Here is a 26,091-nt window from a genome sequence, read left to right as displayed (position 1 = left end):
TCAGTGTACTGTGCAAAAGAGGACCTTTTTATCCTTTCTCCTGATCCAGATATATAACCTTTAAGCCCACCTCTACCTTCTTACACCAAAAGAGAACCATTACATTTTTATGGAAAATATGCAAAAGTTAGGCTCTAATAGTCATGGAATTGTATATATTTTGTAAACCTATTGATTCTTTCATATGCTGTTAACTGACATTGTATCGAATTTGGATTATGGAAGAAATCCAAGGAAAGCCAGAGATGGCCATCTGGTTATGACCTTTACTCATTTGTTGTTATAAAATTTGTGAAATGTTTCTGCTCATGAGTGAAATTATTATCTAAGAACAAAGACTTTTTCTGGGCAGGATTATAGCCATTGCATACTAATTAATGGAACAAAGGGATGAGGATTACAGAAGCAATAACAGTAAAATATCCAGGAACAGTTGCACTGGGACATTATCTTCCTGTCAGCTGTGCTCTTGTGTGCTTTGGCACATCTCCTCTTGTCATCCCACAGTAACCAGAGACTTTTATGAGGGCCTCACAGAAAAAAGCCTCATTCTGTCCATGGGGCTTTTCTTTTCCAGAAGAAATCCTGCCCACTGGGTCAGCAGAACCAGATGGGGAGAGGAAAATAATGCTGATATTCTGAGTGAGATGTCAATGATTGGCCAAAAGGGGTAGAGGATGGGTGATTTCTGTAACCACTAATTGTGAGAGAAACTGTTCAGGGTGAAGTGATTCACTCTTTAAAAATACATGGTGGCAATTTGAGTATCCTCAGTCTGTTCTGGCATGAAATCCTAATGTATGGAGAGATTTTCACAGCTATCAGGATCATCAGTGAGTTCTAAATCTGGTAACTGGTAGTTAAGTTTTTACTGGAAAACATGGCAATATGATAAAAGGTTAGTTTGCTGAAGAATGGTTTCATTTCTAGTACTGAGTACCAGAGATCAGATATTCTTAGCATATTCTCTATATATTATGCATTTTCTTCAATTTCTACTCCACTCTTACATTTAGAAATATTGTCTTGTCAGGGCTCCTGTTGGCTCCTTTTAAAATTTATCCTATCTCCCACCTCGAGGCCCCTACACCCTGATTTTTAGATAGGAAAGCAAGTGGGTTCATGCAATTTTTCTATTTGTTGTTCTGGGAAGAAATTTCTGCTGACCACAAATCTCTTCTAAAGAAATCACCAAACACTTCATTTGAACCAATAATATAAAAGGGCTAGGGGTGTGATCGGAATATTTGCATGCTTATTTTTTGACTTTTTAAAAAGTGCATTATTGGCAGGAAAGCTGCAAAATTGACAGAAATCAAAGTAACATTCTTTAACGCAAACTGTTGCAAAATTTTCTATTTTATTGCAATACATGCTCCCTTTCACTGTTTCCTATAAATGTGTAATTTTATTTTTCTGACTTGCATGGGTGTCCTGATGCAGTGATTGGCGGTATTCCTGTGGCTTGACTTTTCATCACCAGTTGGAACAGGAAAGCTATGACGAATGAGCCAAAACCAAATTATGAACAGTGCAGGTTTTTTTATTTGTTTTAAAGGCTGGAAAACATTCCCTTATCAGCTAAGACATCGTTCTGCATCCATCTGATTAGGGTGTTCTAGAGACATCCAGGGATGCACGACAGCACCAGTAAAGCATAAATAAAGCTCAGGAATCCACACAAGGTAAGTGTTAGTTAAGTGTTGCAGGCAGGCTTGGGCCTCTGCTGCAAAATTAATTTTTCCATGTTCAAATGCCCTTTAGGAGAATTTGGGTGTAGGTTCCTGTCGCGTTCCACCGCGGGGAAACTGCGAGGAAGTATTTTAAAAATGGATGTTTGGAAACGAAATTAAGCCAAACGAGGCAAAACACGGCATCTGAGAACCGTTTATTGGCTATGAAAACGAGAAGGAAAACGAGTTTCCCAAAGGAAGGAGGGCTGGAAGAGACAGAGAGGGAAGGAAAACGCAAAAGGCCTGGGGGAGAGGGGACGGAGAGAAGGCAGAGGGGAGAGGAGCGCGTTCCCTCCGGGGCCGGGGAGAGCCGGGGGCCGCAGCCGAGGGGAGCACAGGGGACGGGAGCTCTGGGCTGGGCTGGGCACCGGTGACTCAGGCAGGGACACAAGGACACAAGGGAGGCAGGGCAGACTGGAGGGAGAGAGCGGGAGTCTGCGAGGGCAGGGGAGCCAAAACGTAGGCTGGGGCCAGGGCAAAAAGCAGAGGATTCAAAAACCCCTCTCCCCCAGAAAGACGAAAGCATTAGCTCCACAAGCCCCAGTCCAAAAGCCCACGCTCAAAAAGTCCGGCAAAGCCCCCGAGGCTTGTGACACGGTCACTGTTATGTCCCCGGCGCCGCCGAGGCCTGCCTGCCGAGAGGAGACCATCGGCCCAGCCAGTGTCCCGCTGCCGTCCGTGGGCAGAGACTTCTTGGCACCGATTGCAGAGTGTCTCTGGAGGGTTCGGTGCCTTCGGTGTTCCCCTGCTGACTGCCTGTCCCACGCCAGACGCGGACTGTGTGCCCGGCAAAGTCCCCAGAGACAGAGCATGGCACACGAGCGCCGCTCCGCCGTGTGACAGCCGGGGCTGGGACAGATAAATCGGCTCCTCACGACACCAGGGTCAGTTCGGGTGCAGGTGTCAGTGGGGCTGCTCTGTCTGTGCGGGGCTGTGTGGGGATAAAAGCCCTTCTGCCTGTGCATTGGCAGCGCCCCAGAGACTGAGCACAGCTGGAATCGGTCTGTTCCCTGTCGGTGCTGACAGCTCTCTGTGACCATGGCTCTGCACTCAGAGGTACTGCAGCTCTCAGAGGTACCTGCTCACCTGAGCAGTCCCAGGAGGAGGTGTTGAGGCAGGAGGAGGTGGGCTGGCTGCTGCCTTGCTGACAGTCTAATCCCTCTGGCTCACCCGTCCTCCCACCACAGCTGGGGGTGGCAGGAGGAACCTCCTTCAACTGGGGACTAGGAACCTCCTGAATCAGCAGCATGACTTGGATTTGAGAGCGTTCTAGCCAGCTCAGAGGTTTAGATGTCCTGTGGGTGCAGTTGCTCATCTGTAAAATTTTGCCCCTTATTCCTGAAATAAAAATTCGTGAGGTATCACGGTTTTGAAAGCGGGGTTGTATTACTAAAAACAGATGGTAAAAAGGGAGCTTTATTTTGAATGAATTGAAGGCAGCCTTTTTTGTTAATTCTTTAAAGGCACTGAAGAATAATACTTATTTTGACAGTGAAACAAAACTGTTGATTTGCTTGATGATGCCCAAAATGAGTGATTGAATATAAAGTTGGTTTTAATTATGCTGTAGGATTTTCAGTTATCAGAATCCTTCCCAATTTTGATACCATGATAGGAATACAAGCTTTTTCAGAGTCAGGAATTTCTACGCAAACATTGAAAGTAAATATAAAATAAATTAATAACTCTATATAACAGGTTATGTGGTGATAGTACAAGTCAGATTTCTAGAGCAAGAAGAAACGTGTGTCGTGCATCCCATGATTAAAATGGTCCTTGTGAATTGTTTTCAGTCTGTGTTTAAAAAAAAGAGTAGGTGGTGTTCTATTGAAGTCTTTAAAGATATCTCGCATCTTTTGCCAGTGGCTATTATGCATTCAGGCACCTCAGGAACAAAGAAATGACAGAGAAATGGATGGCCTGGGTTTAACTAAGTAGATGATGGTACAGATGAGGCCTGATAAGCTTAACACTCCATCTCTGTGCTGCCACTGTGGTTTGCAAGGAGATTAGAACTGTCTGACTGTGAGGAGGGCAAGCTCCACAAATTCACTCATACATGGCAGTTCTGTAATGAGGTGATACTTCATTCCTTAAACTACTGAACTAGAACTGCACAAACAGATGTGTGCCTCTGGCAGTGCTGTGCAGGCAGCACGGGCTCTGCTGTGCCTCCAAATGCAAACACAATGTCCACTTGCCACGATTGTATTTTATTGGTGTACACTCTTCTTTGTATGTTTGTAATAATAAGGGACAAATTATGTTGTTGTGAAATTGGGAAGTAAATTTAAGGATGTTCTTAACACGACAAGATTTGGTGTTGGAAATTGAGAGCACCTTTCTGTTGGTTATTTGCATTATGTTGTTCCACAGAAGAACTTTCAGAAAGCTCACGAGATGGAGATGTGGCTCCACTATGAGTGTTTTATACAGTGAAAAGCCCAAGGTCGGCTCAGACTCAGAACTCAGCTTTTCTGTGTTTGGGGGCAGCAATTCTGCAGAACCATGGAAGGATGTGAAATGACCACTGAGACCCTAATTCACACAGAGTTATCTTTATGTGCTGACTTGTTCTGCCTGCTTTAATAGCACCACTTGTGATTTTAACTTCAGTATATGTTAATTACTCTGCTGCTTAGAGGTCTGAATGCAGTTCACCAAGGTCATTGCTTTGTGGCGCACACTGAGGAATTTATCAATAGGTTGCCTCGCAGTGACCTGTGATTGTGGTGCTTTTGTTTGATGTTTTGAGGTTTAGTGAAATTGTGTATTTTTATTAAGCAATGAAATAGTAGCAATCTGCTGATGGCAGTTTGCTGAACATCATCACGAAGAATATGTTTTAAAAATGGAAACTTTAATTTCTGTGTCTGTGAAAATGTGCTGTTAATTATAACTGCCTAAGGTTTACTTTGTACAAAAATAGTACTTAGAAGAACTGTAATGCAATGAATATTAAAATTATGATCTTTAGAAAGCAACAGCATTCGCTTTAAAACCAGAGAACCAGTAACTTTATCTTGTTTCCTCTCCTAGAAGCTTGCTGATCCAGAGAAGGTCTGTAGGATTAACAGGACCTCCAAATGTTTCTTTTCCTAGGAAGGGGAAGCCTCTATTAGATGCCAATCACTTAAACTTTGTCTTTTTTTCAATTGCAAAGAAAGGGCAGTATTTAATTAACAGTGGAGTTGAATGAAAAAACCTAAGCTGCAGGACAAGCAAATGTAGTTTTCAGTGATGGGATTTCCAGTGTGGGATACTGGACCACAAAAGGCTTAGAACATTTCTACAGGTGCATTCACTAGGAGAGTACTTGTGCTGCAGGAATGTAATTTTAGGCATTGGTCATTTATACTAATGAATAACCCAACCAGAGCAAGATCTTTTATTTAAGAAACAAACTTTCAAATTGCAGTACTCGAAAAAATCAGCTGGTATGTGCATATGCTCCCAAAAACACAAGCTGTTTTCTCTATGCGCAAATAAAGTAATATTTTTTTAAGTGCTCTAAACATATGAAATGAAAAGATACAGTAAGGAGACAATAATACATGTTCATTTTATAATTAAAATTTTTTATATGATTACCATGTTCTTCTACTTGCTTCCTCTCATGTGTGAAGAGTGCAATAGTAGATTAATTATCATTAGCCTGAAGGAGAGCACACTATATTCTTTACAAGTTCATAATATTGATTTGGCTGTTATTCATGGCTTCTATTCTCTGCTATGCAGATTGATGCATCTTTAATTCATAGATACATTATCATTAATAGTGGTTTATTGACCAAGCAAAACAAAGCTGGTTTTGGGTCCTTTCTAGTGCCAAAGCTCTGGACTTTTTCTGATAAATGTATTAGTTTGTGCAGTCTCTTGGAGTTAGATGGTTTGTTTCTGTACACTAGGGTAATGATCTGTTGTGGTGCTGTAGGTAATATACATATTTTGTGAGGTGAACTCTGTTGGTAATGTAATGAATTCCTAAGTGACAAAACTCCCTTTCTGCTCCTTTTGAGAATCAGAAAAAAAGCTGAATAAGCATCTCCTTGTTTTTGTACATATTTTACAGCTAACTGAGCATAGAAAACTCTGTAAGTGATAGAAAAAAGAATATGCCCTGCATTTTAACTTGAAATTGGTTTGGTTCAGATTTTATTTGGGCGAATTTCTTTAGGTTTTCACAAACAGCACTTAACTGATGATTTGTTGAAATGCTTCCAATGTGCTCAGATACTGACACGTGGATACACAAAAATGAATCTATTCTAGCTTTGTAGCCAACTTTGTTGTTTAGTTTTTTTGGGGTTTTTGAGAGAGGGAAAAAACATAGGTTTGTAATGCAGGTGTGAGACTATACAAATTTCTGAGTAGAAGGTCTGAATCAGGTTCATTTTTGATTATAGGTTTTGATGAAGGCGATATTATTAGGCAGCTCTGGACACTTAATAAAAAGGTCTTGAGTTTTCAATTTTAGGGGAAATAAGGGCAGAGACTGGAGCTGGTGTACTTCAGTCCTCTCTGCAACGTTTGAAATTGCTCAGGGCTCGTTTACTCTTTGCAGTGATGTTTGGGAAGATGACATGTGGGTACAATATGGTTCCAAGATTACTATTGTCTAGATTATTCATCCAATTTTCATAAAAAACCAAAAATGACCAACCAAACCAAAACTGAACACAAACAAACAACCCCCCCATTCCCTCAAACTCACTAAACAAACCAAAGAAAAGCTACAAACACAACTCTGGCTGGGATTTTGATGCACAGGACTTTTCCTTAATGAGGTTTCAAGTGTTGTTTTTCAAAGTGTTATAGAGTAAAAACTCTGTTGGGGAAAAACATATTGAGAGCCAGCATGCCAGATGCCAGTCTAAGACTCTCATAGCTAAATGGTCCAAAGAGAGAAGGATCTGCACAAGTTCTGCTGTACAGGGCATTAGTTTATATCATATTCCAGCCTTTCAAAGGCGGTTATTAAATATTGGATTAAGGGTGGTCTGGCAGGTGAACTTTAACCCTTCATTTGTCCTTGTCGGTTCACCAGTTTGTTTTAGGAAGCTTTGAAGGAAATCACGATGGATATGCTGCTCTCCATAAGGATACAGAAAGGCTGGCCATCCTTACTCTTTCTTGTGAAGTTTTATAAGTGACTGGGAATCACATATGGAAGTGAAAAGCATTAGCTTGTGTGGCAAAACCACAAATATGTTTTCACACTTCCAGACAGTGCCAAATGCTATAGTTAGGTTTCCAAATATTTTTTTTTTTCTTATGGGTAACGCTGAATTCTTCTCAAGACATCTGCACTCAGACCACATGCAGGTGGTCTGATTTTCAGAGATGCTGAGAATAGACTGATGTTGCTGGCTTTGATGTGGCTGAGGGGAGTTCAGGTTTTTTGAAACATAATAATTTTTAATATTCAGTGGTGAGATGAAGAATTGGGAGCCTAAATTTAGGCCCAAATTCAGGTATTCAGATGTTATGCTTTTTTTTATTACAAGTCCCCTTTGATCTGTAGCGTTCTGACACCTGTCTGAAACCCTAAATCAATATAAATACTTTTGTCAGATGCATACAGAAAAGTGCAATGATGAGCCAGAGCAGCAGAGATCAATGCCATGTCCTTCAGAGTGACAAACAATGAAATATAAAGCTCATTTAAGAGTTAATGTTGAAGGTTCTGCACAATGGTCTAGAGGTGTCCAAGCAGACAAACGTTCGTGATAGAGAACATTGCAAAACATAATTTGTGTCCTGAGGAGATTGTGTTTCTTTTTCTGAGGTACAAAACCCATTAACGATTCTTCAAAGCAGAGCTTTTGGACCTTCTCAAAAGGCATGGACATGATTAAACAAAGGTTTGTCTTGGAACACACTTTTTTTTTCTTCTTTTTTTCTGCATACATTCCACTTTATTTCAAGTTTTCTTGGCTGCTCATTTTATTTTATTGCTTGCTTAGGGGCAGCCATGAAGGGTGTGAAGACAATTATGTGATTTTTTTTTTAATATGGAAAATAAATAAGTGTCGTCTAATAACAGTTTGTAGAAATAGCAAAACCAGTACAAGAGCTGGGTGTAAGGCAGACATAAGTTAAGGGGGAACATTAAGGAGAGAAAGACATTCAGTGATAAGAGAAGTCTAAAGAGGAAAAAAAAATTACCATATTGTCTGATTGAAAAAATTAGTTTGTGGTTGTATCCTGTGACCTTACACCACAAAGCAAGCTACCTCTTTTGGCTGTTCTTGTTTCCAGCAACCATAGAGGCTTTTGGAGAAGACTAATGCAGCTTTGTGTACAAAAGAAAATGTTGTAATATCTCATCCCTGCTGAGAATTGATGATGGTAGTGAGTTGTCCCCTACTTCTGAATCTTCAGTGGCTTAGAGTGTCCAGGATGAAAGGTTTGCATTCTCAGATTGCTTCAGTGTTTTGTGAGGAACAGATTAGTTGTACATACTTTTAGTATACTTACTTCCACCTGAAAATGTAGTGAAGGCTTTCCCTTGGATGGACATGTCCTCTGGATTATGTTTAATTCTGCAGATTTATACTGATGGGTGTTTTGTTCCTCATGTAAAGCAGTTCACATGAAATACTGTAGTGAGTTTTCAAGAGTATCAAGAACAGCCTTATGGAAAAAGGAGTCTCCAGGGCAGTTCCAGAATGTTCTTTTTCAGTTTAAATGAGAGCTTTATGTTCTTTTCTAAAATAGAAGCAAAGGTGTGGTAATTGTATAGGCAGTTTCTGTGAAATATATTTCCAAAGCTGCTTTTAATAGCCTTTGTTAACTGGCTCATGAAACATCCTTGCTGGCCTATGGAGATGTTTCAGATGTCTGAAATAATTTGCAAGACAATAGCTTGCCTTTTCAGCTATTTTCAATTATGATTAAATTCATATTCAGGAAGGCTGGTGAGGTAACCCTCCTGTAAAAGGAGTCCCACGTGCCCTTGGCCTCTGCCATGGGGCTCTGGAGGCAGCAGCCAGGCAAAACTTCCCGAAGATTTGTTATTCTGGTTAGCACTGACCAAAGCAACTTTGTTAAAGGGAAGGATGGGAATGCATTTCAAAATTCTGTTTGCTTGGAATTAGATTGCCTACCTAGTTATTTGGATTACCCATTTTTTGGTAATTTTTTTTTTTCATTAGCTACTTTGAGTAAAAAATAAATACGGAATTAATCTCAGAGAGCAAGCATTTGAATCTCCTGGAGTGTGTTTCCTTATCTTTTCATTTCCTAGATGTTATAATTTATGCATCACCAATGTGGCTGCTTTTCTAAAATTGTATTTGTGATGACAAGTACTCTGCGGTAGAGAAGCTTTTATCTCCCCCCACTAGCTCAGCTGTTTTAACCATACTTGTATTGAAGACTCTTCTAATTAATGCTGTTTACGTGGTATTCTTGATTATATAGATGGTATGTATGTTTATATATAGATAGATATAAACATATCTGGTTGTGAAAGGTTCAAGGAGACACCTTGTGTGGCATTTCATAGATGGGGCTAAATCAGGAGTGGAGTTGTTTGGTTTTGATGATCATTCAGCTTAATGCTTTAATGGATTTGGTTTTGTAGCATTTACACACAGCCATGAGGTAAAAATAGGTCAGAAGTAAATATCTTTGTAAAGATTAAATATGCTGGGGGTATAGTGCCCTTGCAGTGATTTCAACGTGTGAATTATTTTGCAAGGAAAGCAGTAACTATCCTTGTCAAGTCTGCTGATGATAACAAATTTCCCAGGATAGCTGATCTTTGGTTATAATATACCAGGTACAGCATTGAGTAGCTAATCACAGTAAAGTAGTATGCAAAAAATATATTTTTTTTAAGTGTTCCTTTTGTGAAGTGACCAAACTGGACTTTGAGGCAGCAGGAGTTCCTCAGACAGCAGTTTGTGCAAGAGTCAAATGTGTGGGGGCTAATCCAGAGCTCCGAGAAATGTTTGATGAAGTGAGTGAGAATTTCTCTGCAGAAAATGAGTGTGCCATCACATTAGGCATTGCTGATGGATTTCATCAACACAGAGAGGTTCAGAAAAGGTTAATAGGAGTGTGTAATGTGGTGTAACACAAACTCTCAATTACTAAGGAGTTCTCTATGTCAAGGTGAGGAGCAGTGTGCTGTTGTGACTCACCTTGCCATGCAGATCAAGAGGAAGTTAACAAAGTTGACTGTGGTTTATTGAGCAGGGCGTTGCAAGAATAACCAAGAGAACTTGCTGTCTTTGTAGTTCTGACCTGTTGTGTGACATTGAGCACATCACTGAATTTAAAGATAGCCCAGTATCCTCTTCTGCATGGAGATTTTGATAGATATATGCTTTATAAACTCTTTGCAACTCTGTGGATGAAAAACTTTGTACAGACTCTGAACTAAAGTAATTTTGTTCAATAACAAAAAAACCAAAACAAAACAAAACATAGTTGTTTATTTTTTTAAAGTTGCTCCACTGAATGAATACATTTTAGAGTCAGGAGGACCAGATAGCAGCATAACAGTGGCACTCTAACAAAACCACCTCACCACGGGGTCAGTGTGATAAGGGGAAAATACGAATCTTGTACGAATCAGCGATTCACAGATGAGTCTATCAGAGGAGTGCACCATCTGTATTTGATATCTCTGCTGTGCCTGTGCCATCTGAGTACCCTTCTGCTCAGTGGAAAAGCTCAGACGCCCACTCACATGCACATGTGATGCTGGCGCAGGCTTTTTATTTGGCTTCCAGTCGGGTTTATTCCAGCAGTGCGTACATGGTTAGTGACCCCTCAGCTCTAATGAGGCATTCAGAGGCTGTGCTGGATAATTTTAAATCTTCTACTGGGAATTGCTCTACCATCTCCCACATGCAGAAGGGATGTGTGCTATATGGTAGAGCACTGCAAGAGCTCATGCCACATAAGGTTTCAACTCTCACCAGTTTTGTCCTACCAATTTGAACATGGATATTGTCTTTTAAAATGTTGTGATAGACTTTCCAGATGAAGAGTAATTTATATTTGTTTTGATTCAAAAGCCCAAAGCCATGTTTTGCTATAGTTCCTGCTCTGTGCATAGCTTTTTTAATTTTAACAGAACTGTTAATGGAGTAAGGCAGCAACTAATGAGACATTTTGAGTTTGCTCCATATATAGGGCAGGTTTTGGGTTCTATAATTTAAAAAGCTCACAAAACCAAAGCCTATATAAAGTGCAAAGAGGAAGAAGTGTTTTTAAAACACCCTAAATAAATGACATTTTAAAAAAATTTTGTGTAGTTGTGCTCAAAAAATACATGTAGAAATCATTATAAATTAAAAGGAGCAAGAAAAAATGAAGGAACTTAATGTTAGATTGCAATGAAGAATAGATTAAGGAAAGCAAAAAGAATTTCTTTATGCATAGAAAGTAGTTTATTATCAGCCTTCTGATCTCTACAATTTAAAAGAACTCGACATAAAAATTCAAGGCTACTTCAGTTAGGAAAGTCAACTTGAGTCATAAATTCATGCTTTTAGGGGTAAAGGATATGGTCAGAACTGTGGCATTACTTGTGACTCTGTAACTAAAGGAACTGCTTTAAGAGCTGCAGATTGTGTCAGCTGTGAGCTTTTTGCAGCCTTTTAGTGTCATTAATTACATCTGATTGCTGGGGCATCTCAAACATAGAATCAAAATAATCCTACTAAGTTTATTAACTGCTGTAGCCCTTCAGTCCAGCACTGCCCCTCTGAAGGGAGTCACTGTTAGGACTTACATGGCAGAGGGAGAGAAGCGAGTCTAAACAGTTCAACCACTGCATAGCACAGCCTTTCTGCTGGGCCAGAGATATTAATTGAAATCAAAAGTTGGTGATTTAATCAAAAGTGTATGTTTCTGCAATCTCATTTTACATTCGCAGTGCTGAGGCTTCAACATCTGAAAGTGGTTTTTTGAAAATGGCATGGAGTAAACACACATTTAATTTTTTCATGGAAACAATGGATAGATTGGATATTTGATCTGCCATTTGCATGCTGGTTCTGCTTTTTCATTATAAAACATAAAATGTATATATGCACATATAGTTTTAACATGCCTGTGACAAAATCTCTCAACCAGCAACATTTGTGAAGTGTGTGCAAGAGAGCTACAAATGCACCTCAGAGGCAAATAACAGTTCCAAATATGCAAGACAGAGAGATGACTTCTAAAGTATTATTACAAGATTCCTGTTGAATTCCTTTCTTTAATCAGGATGGTAGTGGTATTTACTGGCTCTGAAAATCCCAGGGAGTGGGAAGAATTTTCATCATAAATGGGTGTAGTGTTCTGCAGATGTACAAAGCAACCAGAGCCCTTTTGAAAGACTGAGACTAAGGACGGTGTACACACGTGTAAGTAACTTGAAATATTTTTTTATACAGCACAAAGATTAATATCTTGATTTTGATAAGACTTGATAGGAGGAGATACAAATAGGAACACAAAGACCATGTTTCTCTTTAGAATAAAAATGAGGAAAAAAAAATCGAGCTGCAGCCAACAGTCTTGCTTCAAGAGTGAACTTCTTTTCCTGCCTTGGTCACTCAAACTCTTTGAGTTTTGGTGGTTTGGCTTTGTTTTGGTTTTGTTTGTTTGGGGAATTCTTTGGTAATTTTTTGTTAGCACTTTTTGGTTTGTGTGTGTTTGTGCTGTTCTTTCACTGCCAAATATTTAGATTGCATTAAACACTTCTGAATCTGAGTTTTGTACAGATTGCTTTTTGGTTTGTCTTTTCTAGATGATCATTTACCAAGAAAATACTCCCACACCTAAACCAGTGAAAAACATAAAAGCATTAAGGGTTTTGACAGTGAAATACTGTCTGTCTTTCCCCGGTGCTTATGTGAAATGATCTGGCAAAACAGATACTGAAGAAATAATGTATTTTTTGTGGGCTTTCTCAAATGATAAATGTTCTTGTCTCTCTAGAGGATTCCTTACCAAATGCTGATTTTTGCAAGCAGTCAGAATCAGCATTTCAAGTATTTTTTAAAAATAATGCAGCAAATCAGAAGTTTTATCTGCTTCATCTTCTAGACAATTGGAAATTCAATTATCAGAAGAAATTTCCAACTATGACTCTAATATTTTTGAAAGTAAATCAATTGTTTATAGCAAAGTTGGAGCTCTTTTCTCTCCTTTTACTAACAATACACATGTATTATTGCGCGTGTTACAAATTATGAGAATTATCAGTATCTCTGAATGAAGTAAAATTAGGGAATATTGAAAAAATCTTAGGCTTAATTATTTTTTTTAAATAAAACAAAGTAATAACTTTATCATCAGCTTCATTATTTTTACATGGAAGGGAAATGGCAATTTAGGGCACTGCTTGTATGAGCACCTTCATAGTAGCAGTGCAACAAAGTAGTTTGCAAGTCTGGAGTATAAAAGGTGAGCTTGGCCCAAAAGCTTGTTTTTTCCACCATTCATTTTGCTTAACTGGAATGATAGTGCTATGTTGCTTTCCCAGGATGACATAAAAATGAAATAATTTCATTTAAAAACAAATTTAAATTTATTCCGAAGAGACAATGTCTTTGCTGTTTTAATTTATTGAAACTAACCCCAGATTTAAGATGTAAAAATTTAGTGGTGGGGAGAGGATGAGGGCCTAGAGGTCTGACAGCTTTTGCAATGAAAGGAAGAGAATGCAGTATTAATGATGGCCTTTGTTGCGTTTTTCTTGTGGCTTTGTGTGTTTTCACTACCCTAGGTGATTCAGGTTTCTTGCATTGATAGTTGTTATAAAATTGGGTTCTCATAGATGGAATCTAAACCCCCAGCACCCTGCAGTGGGCACTGAGAGCAGGGGCACAGACACACCCAGCTCAGGCTGGTGCCTCTCCCCTCCGGGCATGAGGAGAGCAAAAACAGCTGGAAGTTTTTTTCCAACCACATAGTTTTCCTGTTTTGGAACCTTCCAATATTGGCTAAAAATTTGATAGAAGTGCTTCTTTATGGCGATGGAATTCCAAATATAAAATACATGTTACATAAATGTCTTGTTAGCCAGGGTCTTGCACAGAGCAAGTAAGCTCTCCTAGTTTTGCTGCAAATGTTCTTGAAGGTTTCCAGCAACTGAGTAGACTTGCACTATGCAAGATGTGGGGTCTTTTCAAATAGATCTGAAATAATATTTTGTGTTTCTTCAAATTTATTCTTTTGTGATGGAACTTTGGTGTTTGAGTTATGAAAAAATGTGTTTATTTACTATGAACTGGCATAATTATAAGATCATAAATTGCGAGTTAAGAAATCATTCACATCTATTTTGAGTGCAAGTTATTTTTAGTTTGCAAAAGTACCAGTTACTCAACATTGAGAATTGTGGCTTTTTAATATGCTTTCACAAGAGCCTAATAGACCATGTGTTAGGATTCTGTGTGCCTAGAAAATCTTGTGGATTTCAACAGTGCCATTCAGCTTTCAGGCAAACGCAGTGAAAAATTGCCTGGCTTTCTTCACTTGATGGCAAAGCTTAAATCAATAAATCTGATGACCTGAAAGCTGTCTCTTCAAGTGATGCATTTTAGAATACTTTCTAAAAACCCAAAGGTCAAGTCTAAAGGAAACATTTTTATCAGGAAGTGATATGTTGAACATGATCTGTGCAGCTGGAAATAAGTGACTCAAATTTGTACCTGATTTATTTTAAATTCTCCAGAGCTTCAGATCCTGTGGGATGTGGACAGACATTGACATCATTAATTAACTGGCAGTTTTCAATTTACTCATCGTTTACTGCATTTTATCATGGTATTTGTTGCAATAGCATTTACCTCTCTTGTCTACTGTGTTCTTATATTTTCTCCAGTGAATAAAAAACAGAAGCATATTTTTTTTATTTTAGAAAAATCACTTTTATCTCTAGTAATGACATAAATGGACTTCAAGAATTGAAATCAGAACTCTGTTGATGCTATCTAAGTGCAGATCAAGGAGAGGAAAAACCCCAAATTTCTCTGCCTACCTCAAGGGAGCAGAATGCAAGGGGTTTGTTTGAGGTTTTGTAGGTTGCTAGATTGCTATGAAGGTCTCAGACTAGAGATTCATGACAAGAAATAATGTGGAAAAATTAAATTATTTTTGAAATTACATGTATAAAAATTTACCTTAAATATTTACTGACAACTTTGTTTTTTTAACTTTGTTCTGAAATTGTCTGCAAATTGTGTTTTATTAAATATTGTTTCATTATCAAAACATTCACACAAGTTTTTACAGAGAAGTGTAAAATTTAAAGGAAGTATAAAGTGTCAGTCTACCTTGAAAATCAGTTTTGTTGGGGGAAATGGGTACAACATGTGGAGACATTGTCTTAACAAAAGAGTCCTTTCTTGCATCACCAGCCAGGACATACCTATTCCTGACTTATTCACTGTTTTGAGCATTCTAATATTCATCCAAGTGCTTTGAACCACTATTTTTGGTCACCTTACTCTCCCTTGCCTCTCTGTAGTTCTCTAAGAATCAGCATTCTGCAGGCAGATTTTAATGATACTTTTTAAAAATGATTTCATTTTATTCACTCACATTTAATTTCATTTTATTCACTCACATGCTGTGAGTTGTCCCAAGAGTCTGCTGTAGGGGTTTGGGTGATCTTTCTGGCATGTGGGGCTAATTGGCAGGAGGCAGGGGTGCCTTCCTTCTCCCTCACTGTGTCATGGAGGGGCAAGTTTGTGACCAGGTGAAGGGGTTGCTGATGGGCAGTGATTACAACACAACTGTGCTTGTCTTAGAGAGAGAGAAGCAAACAATAGCCAGGAGTGGAAGCCAGCAGTTCTTAGAGTACAGGCTGCAGCGGAATAATGTGGGGGAGAAGAACGTTCTCAGCATTAAATTTTTTAAAATTCATTTTTACAAAGTTTCTTTGTAAAGCTTCCTTGATGAGGAAAAAAGTATTGATATGCAGAAAACAGAGGATAAAAATTGTTTTGAATATATTTTTAGTGCTTAGGCATTCTGAGAGTTCTTCACGTTGTGAAACAAGGTAATGCTCATCATACTGGATAAAGGGTGCTTTGATGCTTGTGTTTGGATGAAGGCTCATGTTCATGTGCTTTGTTCAGGCTTTTCTTTGCATAAAACGTTAAGCATGTCTAGATAAGCTTGTAGTGTAAGTAATCATAATGGAAGCATTGTATAAAGCTTGTGATATAGGCATCTACAGGAAGTTCAGCTGAGGAGGAGGAGGAGGATTCTACTTTGCCAAGGCACAGGGATTGCCAATCGTATCACTGTTTTTTACATGATTTTTGGAGGCGATACAAGCGGTTTTTGTTACTTTTATTGGCTCTTGTTTAGTTGTGGGGAAGACTAATTTAAACATTGTGAAGGGGAGTTATCGTTTTCCTACAGTGCATGAGATAAATATTTTTATTATTTTTTAAATGTACTTCTGGTTCTAATCCAGTTGTTCTCTCCCCATGACAGCGTCTTGGCACAAAGCAGCCTGCTGTCACGCAAATAAAGATCAAATAAATGAAGAATGTCAGCAAAGTGTAATATAAAAAGAATAATTAGTTGTCAAAATTTCAGCTGGTTCCCTGTGAGTAACTTTTCCCGATTTTTCTTTTCTTCCTCCAGAAATACAAAGAATATGAGAAGGATGTTGCAATAGAAGAAATTGATGGCCTTCAGCTTGTGAAAAAGTTAGCAAAGAATATGGAAGAAATGTTTCATAAGAAGTCTGAAGCCGTACGGGTAAGGAGCTGATCAATCTGCTATTTCCTTCTATGATGTAAAACTAAATATATAGTTTAGGCTGTGTTCTGAAGGCTGTACTAGCAATTGAAGGTGCTGAAGTGGAAATGCTAAAGCATTCAGAAGTGTTTTAGGAACATTGTTCAAGAGAATAGATTTAAATTATTTATACCGTCAACAGATAAATGTAAGAGTGTCCAACGAGATTGGGACTATGAATTTCCAATATGAGTTTTAACATATCACTTGTGTGCAGTAAAACTCAACTGCATATGGTTTAAATGTTAGATTTTAAAATATCCAACCAAAGCAGACTTAATTTCAGTGCTCACTATTACAAAAATAGTATTGCAGGGAAATGTCGAGTTCAATAGCTGTCCTTTAGTTTAGAAAAATATGCAAACGCTTCAAATGGTAAACACTTTAATTGTGACAAGGACTACATCACTCTTCAGGCAACTTGGTAATGAGCATTGAATAACTAGATAGCTCTCTGTATATCTGTAACTTTTCATGCCTTTTTTTTCCTATCGCCATTCTGATCCTCCTTTTTAATGGCTTTGGTGTCTATTAGACTTACTATAAAACCAAGAAAAAATTCAGAATTTTATGTTTTCTTATGTTAAATAGGAGTTTTTTGTAGCACATGTTTTAAAGAGTAAGAAATCTTCCTGTTGTAGTTTTCCTTTTGCATTATTCTTCGCTAGAAATTGAGGTGATTGCCTGGAACAAGAGCTCCTGTGGCATCGCCCCTGTCCGGAAACTCACAGGACATTATGGTGATGCTGTTGACCATCAGCTGCTCTATTTCAGCCAGACTTATCTGCTCAGTTGAGTTGAAGATCCTCATGTCTCCTCTGTAGAGCTGGAGGTATCACCTGAGGATGGGGATTCCTATTGTGTGACTGATGATACAATTTCACCTTCAGCCTTGTACTGTTTGTTATGGTGCAAATGGAGGAAAGAATTTGGCTACGTTTAAGAGGTTGAATTTTTAGGGCTGGCAGTGAAGTAAAACATTTCAGCTTGTAAAACTGAGCACACTTGGCAGGGAAGCAGAGAAAGACAATAAACATGGAACCCCGCAATGCTGTTTTTACAGTGTGTTTTTCAGAGGAAAAACTACACTTTAATATGTGTGCAACAGCTTCCAGAAGCCTGAAGAATATTGACTTGGGGAAGGGGGAGGACTCTTTTCCTTGTTTCTTAGCAGAGAAAACTGCTCCCCTGAGATCATAATGTGAACAAAGCATTCTTGGAGCAGCATTTGTTTAGAGCGAGAAGTGACCAGCGAGCTGCACACTTGGCTGGTGAGGGAATAGAATTCCATCAGTGAGGAGTGCTGGTGGGGAAGAGCAGTTTGTGTCTCAATTAGAGCTTCATAACACATGTTTAGAACAGGTTTGGTCTCTTCATACAGATGGTGTTTTTATCTAAGGAGGAAAAAAATACAAGATCAATATAGACCACCACGCTCTGAGTGAAAACAAGCCCAAATTCTGTGAAGTTAAACCATGCGTGTAATCTTGAGTGAATGGATTTTAGTGCCGGAAAAAGAGACTGAAATCCAGAGCCTTCTTTGGAAGGTTTCCATCCTTGGAAAAAAAGCTAAAAGCATGGTTTGGACAGGGTCACTTCTTTTAAGAAATGAGCTCTTTAGTGTGCTTTCTAATTTAGTTCCTAATTTATGTATAATGATATAAATTAGTCCTTCTTGAGGTTAGAGATGGAAGGAATGACCTGTTCTGTTCTGATAGTAAGCAGTGCTTAGTTATTTGCATCCTGAGAAGTACAAAATCCTTTGGTACATACAATGCAGGTTTTGCATAAGTTTCATCCTTGGTTCATCACAACTAATTTTCCCCTCATATCTGGGGAGATGAGATTGGAATTAGAAAGCTGCTGTACACTTAAGAGCTCTGTTCCATCCTGATACGGGATCACCTTCTCTCTAAAATACTTGGATTTTGACATAAGCTTTTGATGGAAACTTGTGCAAGAGCAGTGAAACGTAGAATTCAGAATAATATGTCAGCTATATTGGTGGTGATGTTGGAGGAAGTATTAAATGAAGAATCCCTTACAAAATATCCCTCAGCCTTAGAAATAATGGGGACATAACTGAGAGGCTGCAAATCCAAGGATTCAGAAAATGTGTTCCAACAATAGCCCAAATAACACTACACCACTGAGTGAATTAGCTAATTAGCTTCAAGTAGATATCAAAATCCATGGTTGATTAAAACGCGTTATCGAAAAGCATTTTGGGTTAAACATATTTCTTCAAGTTCTAGCAATTGTAACACTCTGAAAATGTTCAGAAATTCATAGTACATAAAGTATTTGATTTGTAGAAAATGCCAAGAAGAATGACGTGGATATATAAAATAAGGATGGCTTGGATACGCCTCACTTGGGGTTTTTTTGGTGTTTGGGGTGGTTTTTTTTTTTTTTTTTTTTTTTTTTTTTTTTTTTTTTTTTTTTGTGGTTCTGCTTGATGCTTTCAAACATATGAACTTACTTGAAGCTACAGAGCACATGTGAACTCTTTTCCCTCCTCCCCCGTAATATTCTGGATGAATTCTTATCTTTCTGTCTCATCGCTTTTCATAGTGATTAGTTGGTTCGGTGTGATTTTTATCATATTCACTCCTGTTTGAATTACCCTTCAGTATGCAATTATCCTACCGCAGATTGTCCTATTTTTGTTCTGTCAGATACATAAGATAAATGGAAAACTGAAAGTATTAAACCAATTATATAACCTTTTGTCATCTACTTACTGATGGAAAACCTTGCAAGCAACATTTTTCCTCCACTCTTTCTCCTCAGTGTTCACTATTTACCTTGGGTTTATATCAGTTCAGGATATTCCTGTTAACCATTTCCTTCCTAATGCTGCTTCACCGAATTGAATTTTAGGCAGGCAACTTCGTATTTTATTTTGAAGTATTTGTGACATGAATTAAGTTAAAATCCCTGTGCTATGGTTTTGATTCAATGCCGCTGGTGTTGTTTCTATCTGTGACAGAGGTAAATGTTTCCATTTGCTTTTAATATTATGATGCTTAAGATGGGAAAAATCTTACTGCCCATAAGGTGACAGACACAGAAATCTTTCCTGCGCTGTTTAGGAGCTGTTTTAATTTTACAGCCAAACACAAATAATCCCGTTGAGACCCTTGTTTAGTCTGCTGTCACTTGAGGTATTGCTGCTTTTCCTGGACCTTTAGTTATTTCACTCGTAGGAAATTTACTTGATCAGTCTTAAAGTTACCTGTGATTTTTTAAAATACAATTTTTAGAAGGTTTTATGATACTTCAGTGACTTTACTAATTTGAAACTGAATGGGAATGAGGCACTGTGACATAATGCTCAGTTAAAAATGACAATGGTAACAAATTTGATAGTGAAAAAGTGGTGGAGTTAAAATTGTTCATTTGATGCTTTCACTTTCCTAGTTATTGGCATATTGGGAAAAAATTGAAGGCTAGAGAGAAGAGAAAAAGATAGCAAAATGAAAGATAAACAAGTTATTAGGGAATATTTGAAAAGCTATAATTATAACTTTAGCTTGGTACTAAAACTTTGATTTTCATTAATATTTCCTTGCAAATAAAGAGATGCTATAAAAATGATTGTTGATTCACTGCTAAGATGGCAAATCAAGTGTTAAGGATGGTTTTCCTTTAAGGCAACTACACTTGCTGCAGTGAAAAATGCAAATAAGAGGCTTCTTTTTATTAACTTTTCCTACTATAGCTACCTGGTGTTCATTGTGAAGCTGATTCTCATTATAACTGTACTGTGAAAAGTAATTGCTGTTGTACAGTAATTCAATTTCAGTGCATTCATGCATCAGTAAACCAGCGGGGTTTATCTAGAGAAACCTGGGACTCTAAGGCTTTTTATCATGAAATTCCACATGCAGACAAATGTTCTTCCAAGGAGTAGAATATCAGCATTTACATTTAACAAACATTTGCAATGAAGAGAAATGGATTTTTTTCCACTGATGATTTTTACACCAGTCTTTAAGCTTTCTTCCAGTACTATTAGGGTGATCCTGTTTATGCACAGTTAAAGTATTTTATGTGTTTGAGATGTTTGTACTTAGTCATAGGCATAGGTGCTATGCACATGTATATTTGTGTGGGTACAGATCTTTAGATGTGCATTTTGGGGTTTATACGTGCAGTATCAGCAGATGCAATTTACTATTGTTTTTCTGCACGTATATATACATATATACATCAGCAAAGTAGTAAATAACATGTACTGTGTTCAGATATCTCCAAGCAAATACTGGTAAAATGGTGTCCTGGTCAATAAGTTAGTTATTTAAAGTGATTTGTTAATGAGTCCAAAATGAACCTGATTTGATAAGCACAAAGATCTTGGCAAGTAATTGAAAGCTGAGAGTAAAAGTTGCAAGAGACTGCTGCTTTATTCAGAGCACTACAAAATAATTCCATAGAGTCTATGAAAGACTAGTAAAAAATTGCTACTGAATACTGCAGTCAATAATTGTAGCTTTTATTTATAAACCGCCTCCAAGTAATTTAATCTTTCCTTAGGTGTACTTGGAATTTAACTCATTTTTAGCGTGTACCTTACTGGTGAGTTCATTCCTATGCGAGGCAACAGTGAGGAATATTCCAGGTGAATTTTGAACTTCTTTTTTTTTGTTTTTTTTTTTAAGACTGTTTAAAATGTGCACTGGCTTGAGTGCCCGCTGTGTATTTTATTGCATTGTATTTTCATTCTGATTTTCTATCACTTTGATCAAGGCTAGATCGGGAATGGCATTCTTGACAAGAGAAGCAAACAATCATTCATATTTTATATTCATATAATATAATAGAAATAGATCTTTAATGTCAAAACATATTACTTTTCTAGGCTCACTATTTCAAAGATAGAATAAATGAAGTTCCTTCATTGAGCTAATTTGCATCTGTAGAATTAGAAGAAAAATGAATATCAATGTGCACTCTTAACAGCTGCAGCTCAGTGGGGGCTTTATTGACCCCTGACTTTTTTTTTTATAAATGCAGTAAGAAAGGGTTTTTTAAAATCTGCAGATGGAAATGAAAAAAAAACCAAAAGCCTCAACATTAAGTTTATAAAATTACTGAGGGAAAAAATTATAGGTGGTTGTGGGTGGAAGGAAATTATGGTGGATCAACCCAGTATCACTATAAATAGTTTTAACTGACAGAATAAAGACATAATGAATAAAGCAGAGATGGCTACAGTTGTTAATTACTGCTACCAAATTAAAGGTTTTCAGCAATATTTTTGTATTCACATTTAATATTTTAACTGTAATTGTTGCTATTTAATTTTGGTGTCATTTAAACTTGCTCATAGTCTTACTGGTCTCCTTCATGTGTCAGTAACAAATTTGTGTTCTTGAAAGCGTGAAGAGCTTTATTTTTACTTTCTTGAAAATTAGAATACATTGGAAAATGATGAGATGGATAGCAATCCACTGACAGTGGTGTATTCAATTCCGTAATACAAAACCTTGATAGTCATAATTTGGACAATATTTAAAGGCACAGTAAATATTTTTTTTTCTTTATTGCTATTGGGCTTGAAGATTGCTTTTGGTAAATGTGTAGAATTTAGGACATTCAACAAATGAGGGATTGGCAAACCTATTCTAGTGCAAATCATCTAAATTCCACTTTGCTGTTTTGCTTTTTAGTTCTTTGAGTTTGTCAAGGAATTTGTGTATTTATAAGCAGATACTGCTATGAGTTCTGAAAGGGGGGAAATGATCTATTTTTATTGGAGTGTGGGCGGGCTTCTTTTCTCTTTAACCTTCATTCCCATCCCATGGCTGTGGTGTGAGAGCTCAGACTGTCCTCAGGTGCATTTGCTGGTAAACAGGAGGAATTAACAAAATCAGTTTACCTCATTCCCACTCTATGTGTGTAATGGAATAAATATGGAATAGACAGCTTTAATGGAAGCTCTTTCTTTTTCTGTAAACCTCTCTGAGTCATAGCAGGGAGCCCAAGTGCATTGATTAAATATTTAACTCCCATATATCCTAAAACCCAGGTTAGCTGAGTTGTCAAAACCGGGTCCTGGTAGGGGAAAGAGGTGAAACATGGAAAAGCTCAGTGGGAGAGAATGAAAAGAAAACTAGTGAAAACTTCAGGGACATGTTTCAGGCGATAGGTGTTTGCCAGGATTTCCAGGGAGTCATGTACAGGATGCGCAGTACCCAGGAATTTCTGCTCCCAGCTTATCACTCCTGTAACACACTCTGCTGCAGCTCTGCAAATGTGGAGCTTTCATTATCTGGGTACAGTGTGAAATAAATATAAACAAAAAGTAAAGCAACTTGAACCATCTTGTATTTTTTGTCTGCCTTTAAAACCCTCATGTTTTTTATGCTAAAAAAAGAGAAGAGTCCGTGGTCTAGTCAGTCAGGAAATTTAGTGAATTTCTTGAAGTTCAAATTTAGAAAAAAAGAAAAAATAATCATGAGATAAAAAGGATGAAAATTAAGACTTTTAGAGAAAACTTCAAAGCATTTTCTGCTGGAGACAATTTTGATGGTCTTACCTCCAGTGCCAAGAAAAACTTGAAAAAGTATTTAAAGACAGTGCATTTAACTATGTAGCATTTATGTGAAAATACAGTGAGGAAATCCAGCCACTTCACAGATTACTTCTTTTATTAGACTTCACTGCAACAATACATAACATTCAGTCTTTGCAATCAACATAAAACAGTTTTTCAGACAGCAGAAAAAAACCCCAGTAAAGTAGTTTGGAAAGAATGAAGTAGGATAAATTAGTCTCATTTATCCTTCTTTCTTATCAGTGTTTTACGGTATTAGCATATTTTAGTACTTTTCATTAACATTCATTATTTTAACAAAATTGTTCATATTGTCCAACTTTCTGTTCAGTGTGGGATTTAAACTAGTCACTTCAAATAGTAATGTTTTAATTAAATCTTAATTTCATTTGCACAACTGTCATCTTCTCAATTTCCAATTAGAATTGATGTCATATTGTAAATACATATCATTGAATCTATTTGTTGGAATTTTAAAAATAAATACTGATAATTTTATGTCAAAGAAATGATAAATGTTTGGTGTCATTATTAATTTTAGAGGGTTTACTGATACCTATTTTTAATTGATTATAAATATTCTCCTTAGAAGATGCACCATAACTTGCTGTTCATGTAACATTAATATATTTTCTAAAACCTTGTGCTCATTTGCTTTAATACTTAGGTGATAAAAAAAGATCTCTTCCTTTAGAGATTGCTCAGCCTTCATCTGTGCAGAGCAGGTTTCCAAGCTGCTGCCTCCTTTTTCCATTCCATGAATGATTCCAGCTCCTCTGCTCTGTCTGTGGAGCGTGAGGCAGCGCCAGGAGCAGTACTGAGGAGGAGTCTGTTAATAGCTTTCTTGGAGGGATTTAATGAATGGTCATTTATCAATATTTTGAGGAGGAGGGAGACTGTAATCTCTGTGTGATTCTTCATTTTGAAGTGCTCAGAAGCATTTCAATGAAAAGAGGTGTAAAGAGAATTCATTACTGTTTTTTATGAGCATTAACTCTTCCCTCTGCTCTGTGATGAGGCTTCCAGCAGGGACTGTGCTAGGTCAGGTGTGTTGGCTCAGCCTGACCTGCCTCTGGAGCACCATTGCACGAGAAGAGCCTCCTACACAGATAACTGAGGGCAAATACACCATTTACCCTCTTCACTCTCACCTTTCTTGAGTTTGACTCCAGTGTAATTATTAGGAAGAAACCTGCTTACTCTAAAATACTTCCAGCTTAGTTGATTTTTTTTGTCTCTAACAGCTGATTTCACATTGCAAACGTGCCCAGCAGTGGTCAGTGTGTGTCCCCGCTCTCTCACCTTTTGGATTTTTAACACCTACTGCTTCAAAAATTATTTTGCCTCATGTTACTTTCTCTGCACGCTACAGTCTCTTGTATCTTCTAATTTGAATAGAATTATACTTTATGCGTTCATACAATAAACCCACTGTGCTCCTTCTCCCAGCTGAACAGTCTGTTTAAGACTGGAGAGCTGCACAGACTCTTGCAGCGTGCTTTTTATGCTCATGGGCTTTCAGATCACTCCAGGGAGCTGCTGACAAGGGTGGGGGTAAAGAAACTTCCCAGCAGCACTGAATTTCAGCTGGTCACAATTTCTGCTGGAATTAAATCAGAACATCAGGATTATCACTGCTGGTGGTATGTGAAACTGTTTTGGGAGAGCAATAATGAGATAAACTGCTTCCTTTTATTTTATTTTTTTTGTTTCCTGGAAAAGCTGGGGCTTGTTTTGAGAGTGAGTTAATCAAACATTTAGTTAATGTTCTTGTTTTTAACTGTATTTTACCAGCTGTCTAAAATACAGTGGCAATAAAATATCAGATTTGATGCTGTAACTAGAATTTCAGATGTCCAAAACTGATCTACCTTTTGATGAATACCAAGAAAAAGGCTCAAGTTTTGTTTGCTAACATTAGACTTCTGGATTGTCCTGGCCTGTACTTCGATGTGCTTGCAAATTGGCAATGGCCCTTAAAAAAGAAATCTCCCTTCTGGCTTCCACAGGTGCTTGCTCACATCTCCTTTCTCCTTTATTTTTGCTCCACTGATCTCTGGCAAAGCTGTGCAGAATAGTCTGAGGATTTTAAGACCAAAGAATTACATAGAGCAGAAACCCCAAACCAAAAAGCTAGGAGAGGCTTTCTTTCCCTTAGATGAATTAGAATCTTGTTCGTTGAAAAACATAAAAAATACTTGTAAGAGTAAGGCCCAAGAAAGAGATGGGAGACAGGAATGGGCTGGATCATATGACGGACACTATTTTTATTTTCTCATGGGAGTGGTGGTGATGACTTAGAGATCACATCTCTGAGTGGATTGGAGATGACATCTCCGCATTTGGATGATTTTTTAAAACTCTGGTGACTCTGCAGCTGTTCAGGGAAATTGTCTAACGATAGGTCACTTCAGGTCTGGTGTTTTGCGTGTCTCTGGGCTAAATGTGCTTTGCTGTTGCAGCTGTACTGGAGGGTGAGAATCTCCTCCCCTGTCTGTAGGTGATCAGCTCCTTGTGTGTGGTGGCTGCAGAAAGCTGAGCTCCTGGCTCAAACTGCAGGTGTCTGAGCAAAGATGTTGCAGATCAGTAACCTGAATCTCTAGAGCTTCGGTAAAATATAAACAAGACTTAAAATTTCATTTTCCTAAGGTAATAAGGTACTTCACACATGGCACATATTGATAGATTTGAGATTTTGCTGGACGAAAGGACTCATCCTGAGTCTCACAGGGCACAATTCTGTGGTACTTCAGTCTGTGACACTGGAGACCAACAAGCTTTAGGGCTGATAGGAGGGGTGGAAAGACTCTTACTAAAATAATAGTCTTGCTGTTGATCAATTTAACTAATTGATCAAATTATGTTTAAAATTAAAATGTTAATGGATTTCAAATTACTTCCAAAGATGGACTTTGAATGTGAGGTTTTGTGAAACTATCTAGGCAAAGCTTTCCATGTACGCAGCCAAAAGCATCCTAATACATTTTTGTTGCAGATTTAGGATTTGTGGCAGGAACAGCTGAGGCC

The 26,091-nt window shown here is 37.8% G+C and overlaps 1 protein-coding gene across 2 annotated transcripts in view; it reads left to right on the top strand.

Moving 5' to 3' along the window:
* Positions 1–26,091, top strand: part of CACNA2D3 (calcium voltage-gated channel auxiliary subunit alpha2delta 3) — a 397,930-nt gene that overhangs the window by 68,242 nt on the left and 303,597 nt on the right. For both annotated transcript variants that reach the window (XR_010744448.1, XM_066326744.1), the window contains exon 3: positions 16,347–16,463. Coding sequence is in view for 1 of the 2 variants with exons in the window: in XM_066326744.1 (XP_066182841.1) it covers positions 16,347–16,463 (117 nt within the window). In the remaining variant the exon portion in view is untranslated. The remainder of the gene's footprint in view (positions 1–16,346; positions 16,464–26,091) is intronic.

Source organism: Sylvia atricapilla, chromosome 11 (assembly GCF_009819655.1).
Source record: "Sylvia atricapilla isolate bSylAtr1 chromosome 11, bSylAtr1.pri, whole genome shotgun sequence".
Lineage (NCBI taxonomy): Eukaryota > Metazoa > Chordata > Aves > Passeriformes > Sylviidae > Sylvia > Sylvia atricapilla.
Note: the sequence above shows the minus strand (reverse complement) of the source record. Positions and strands in the feature narration are given on the sequence as shown.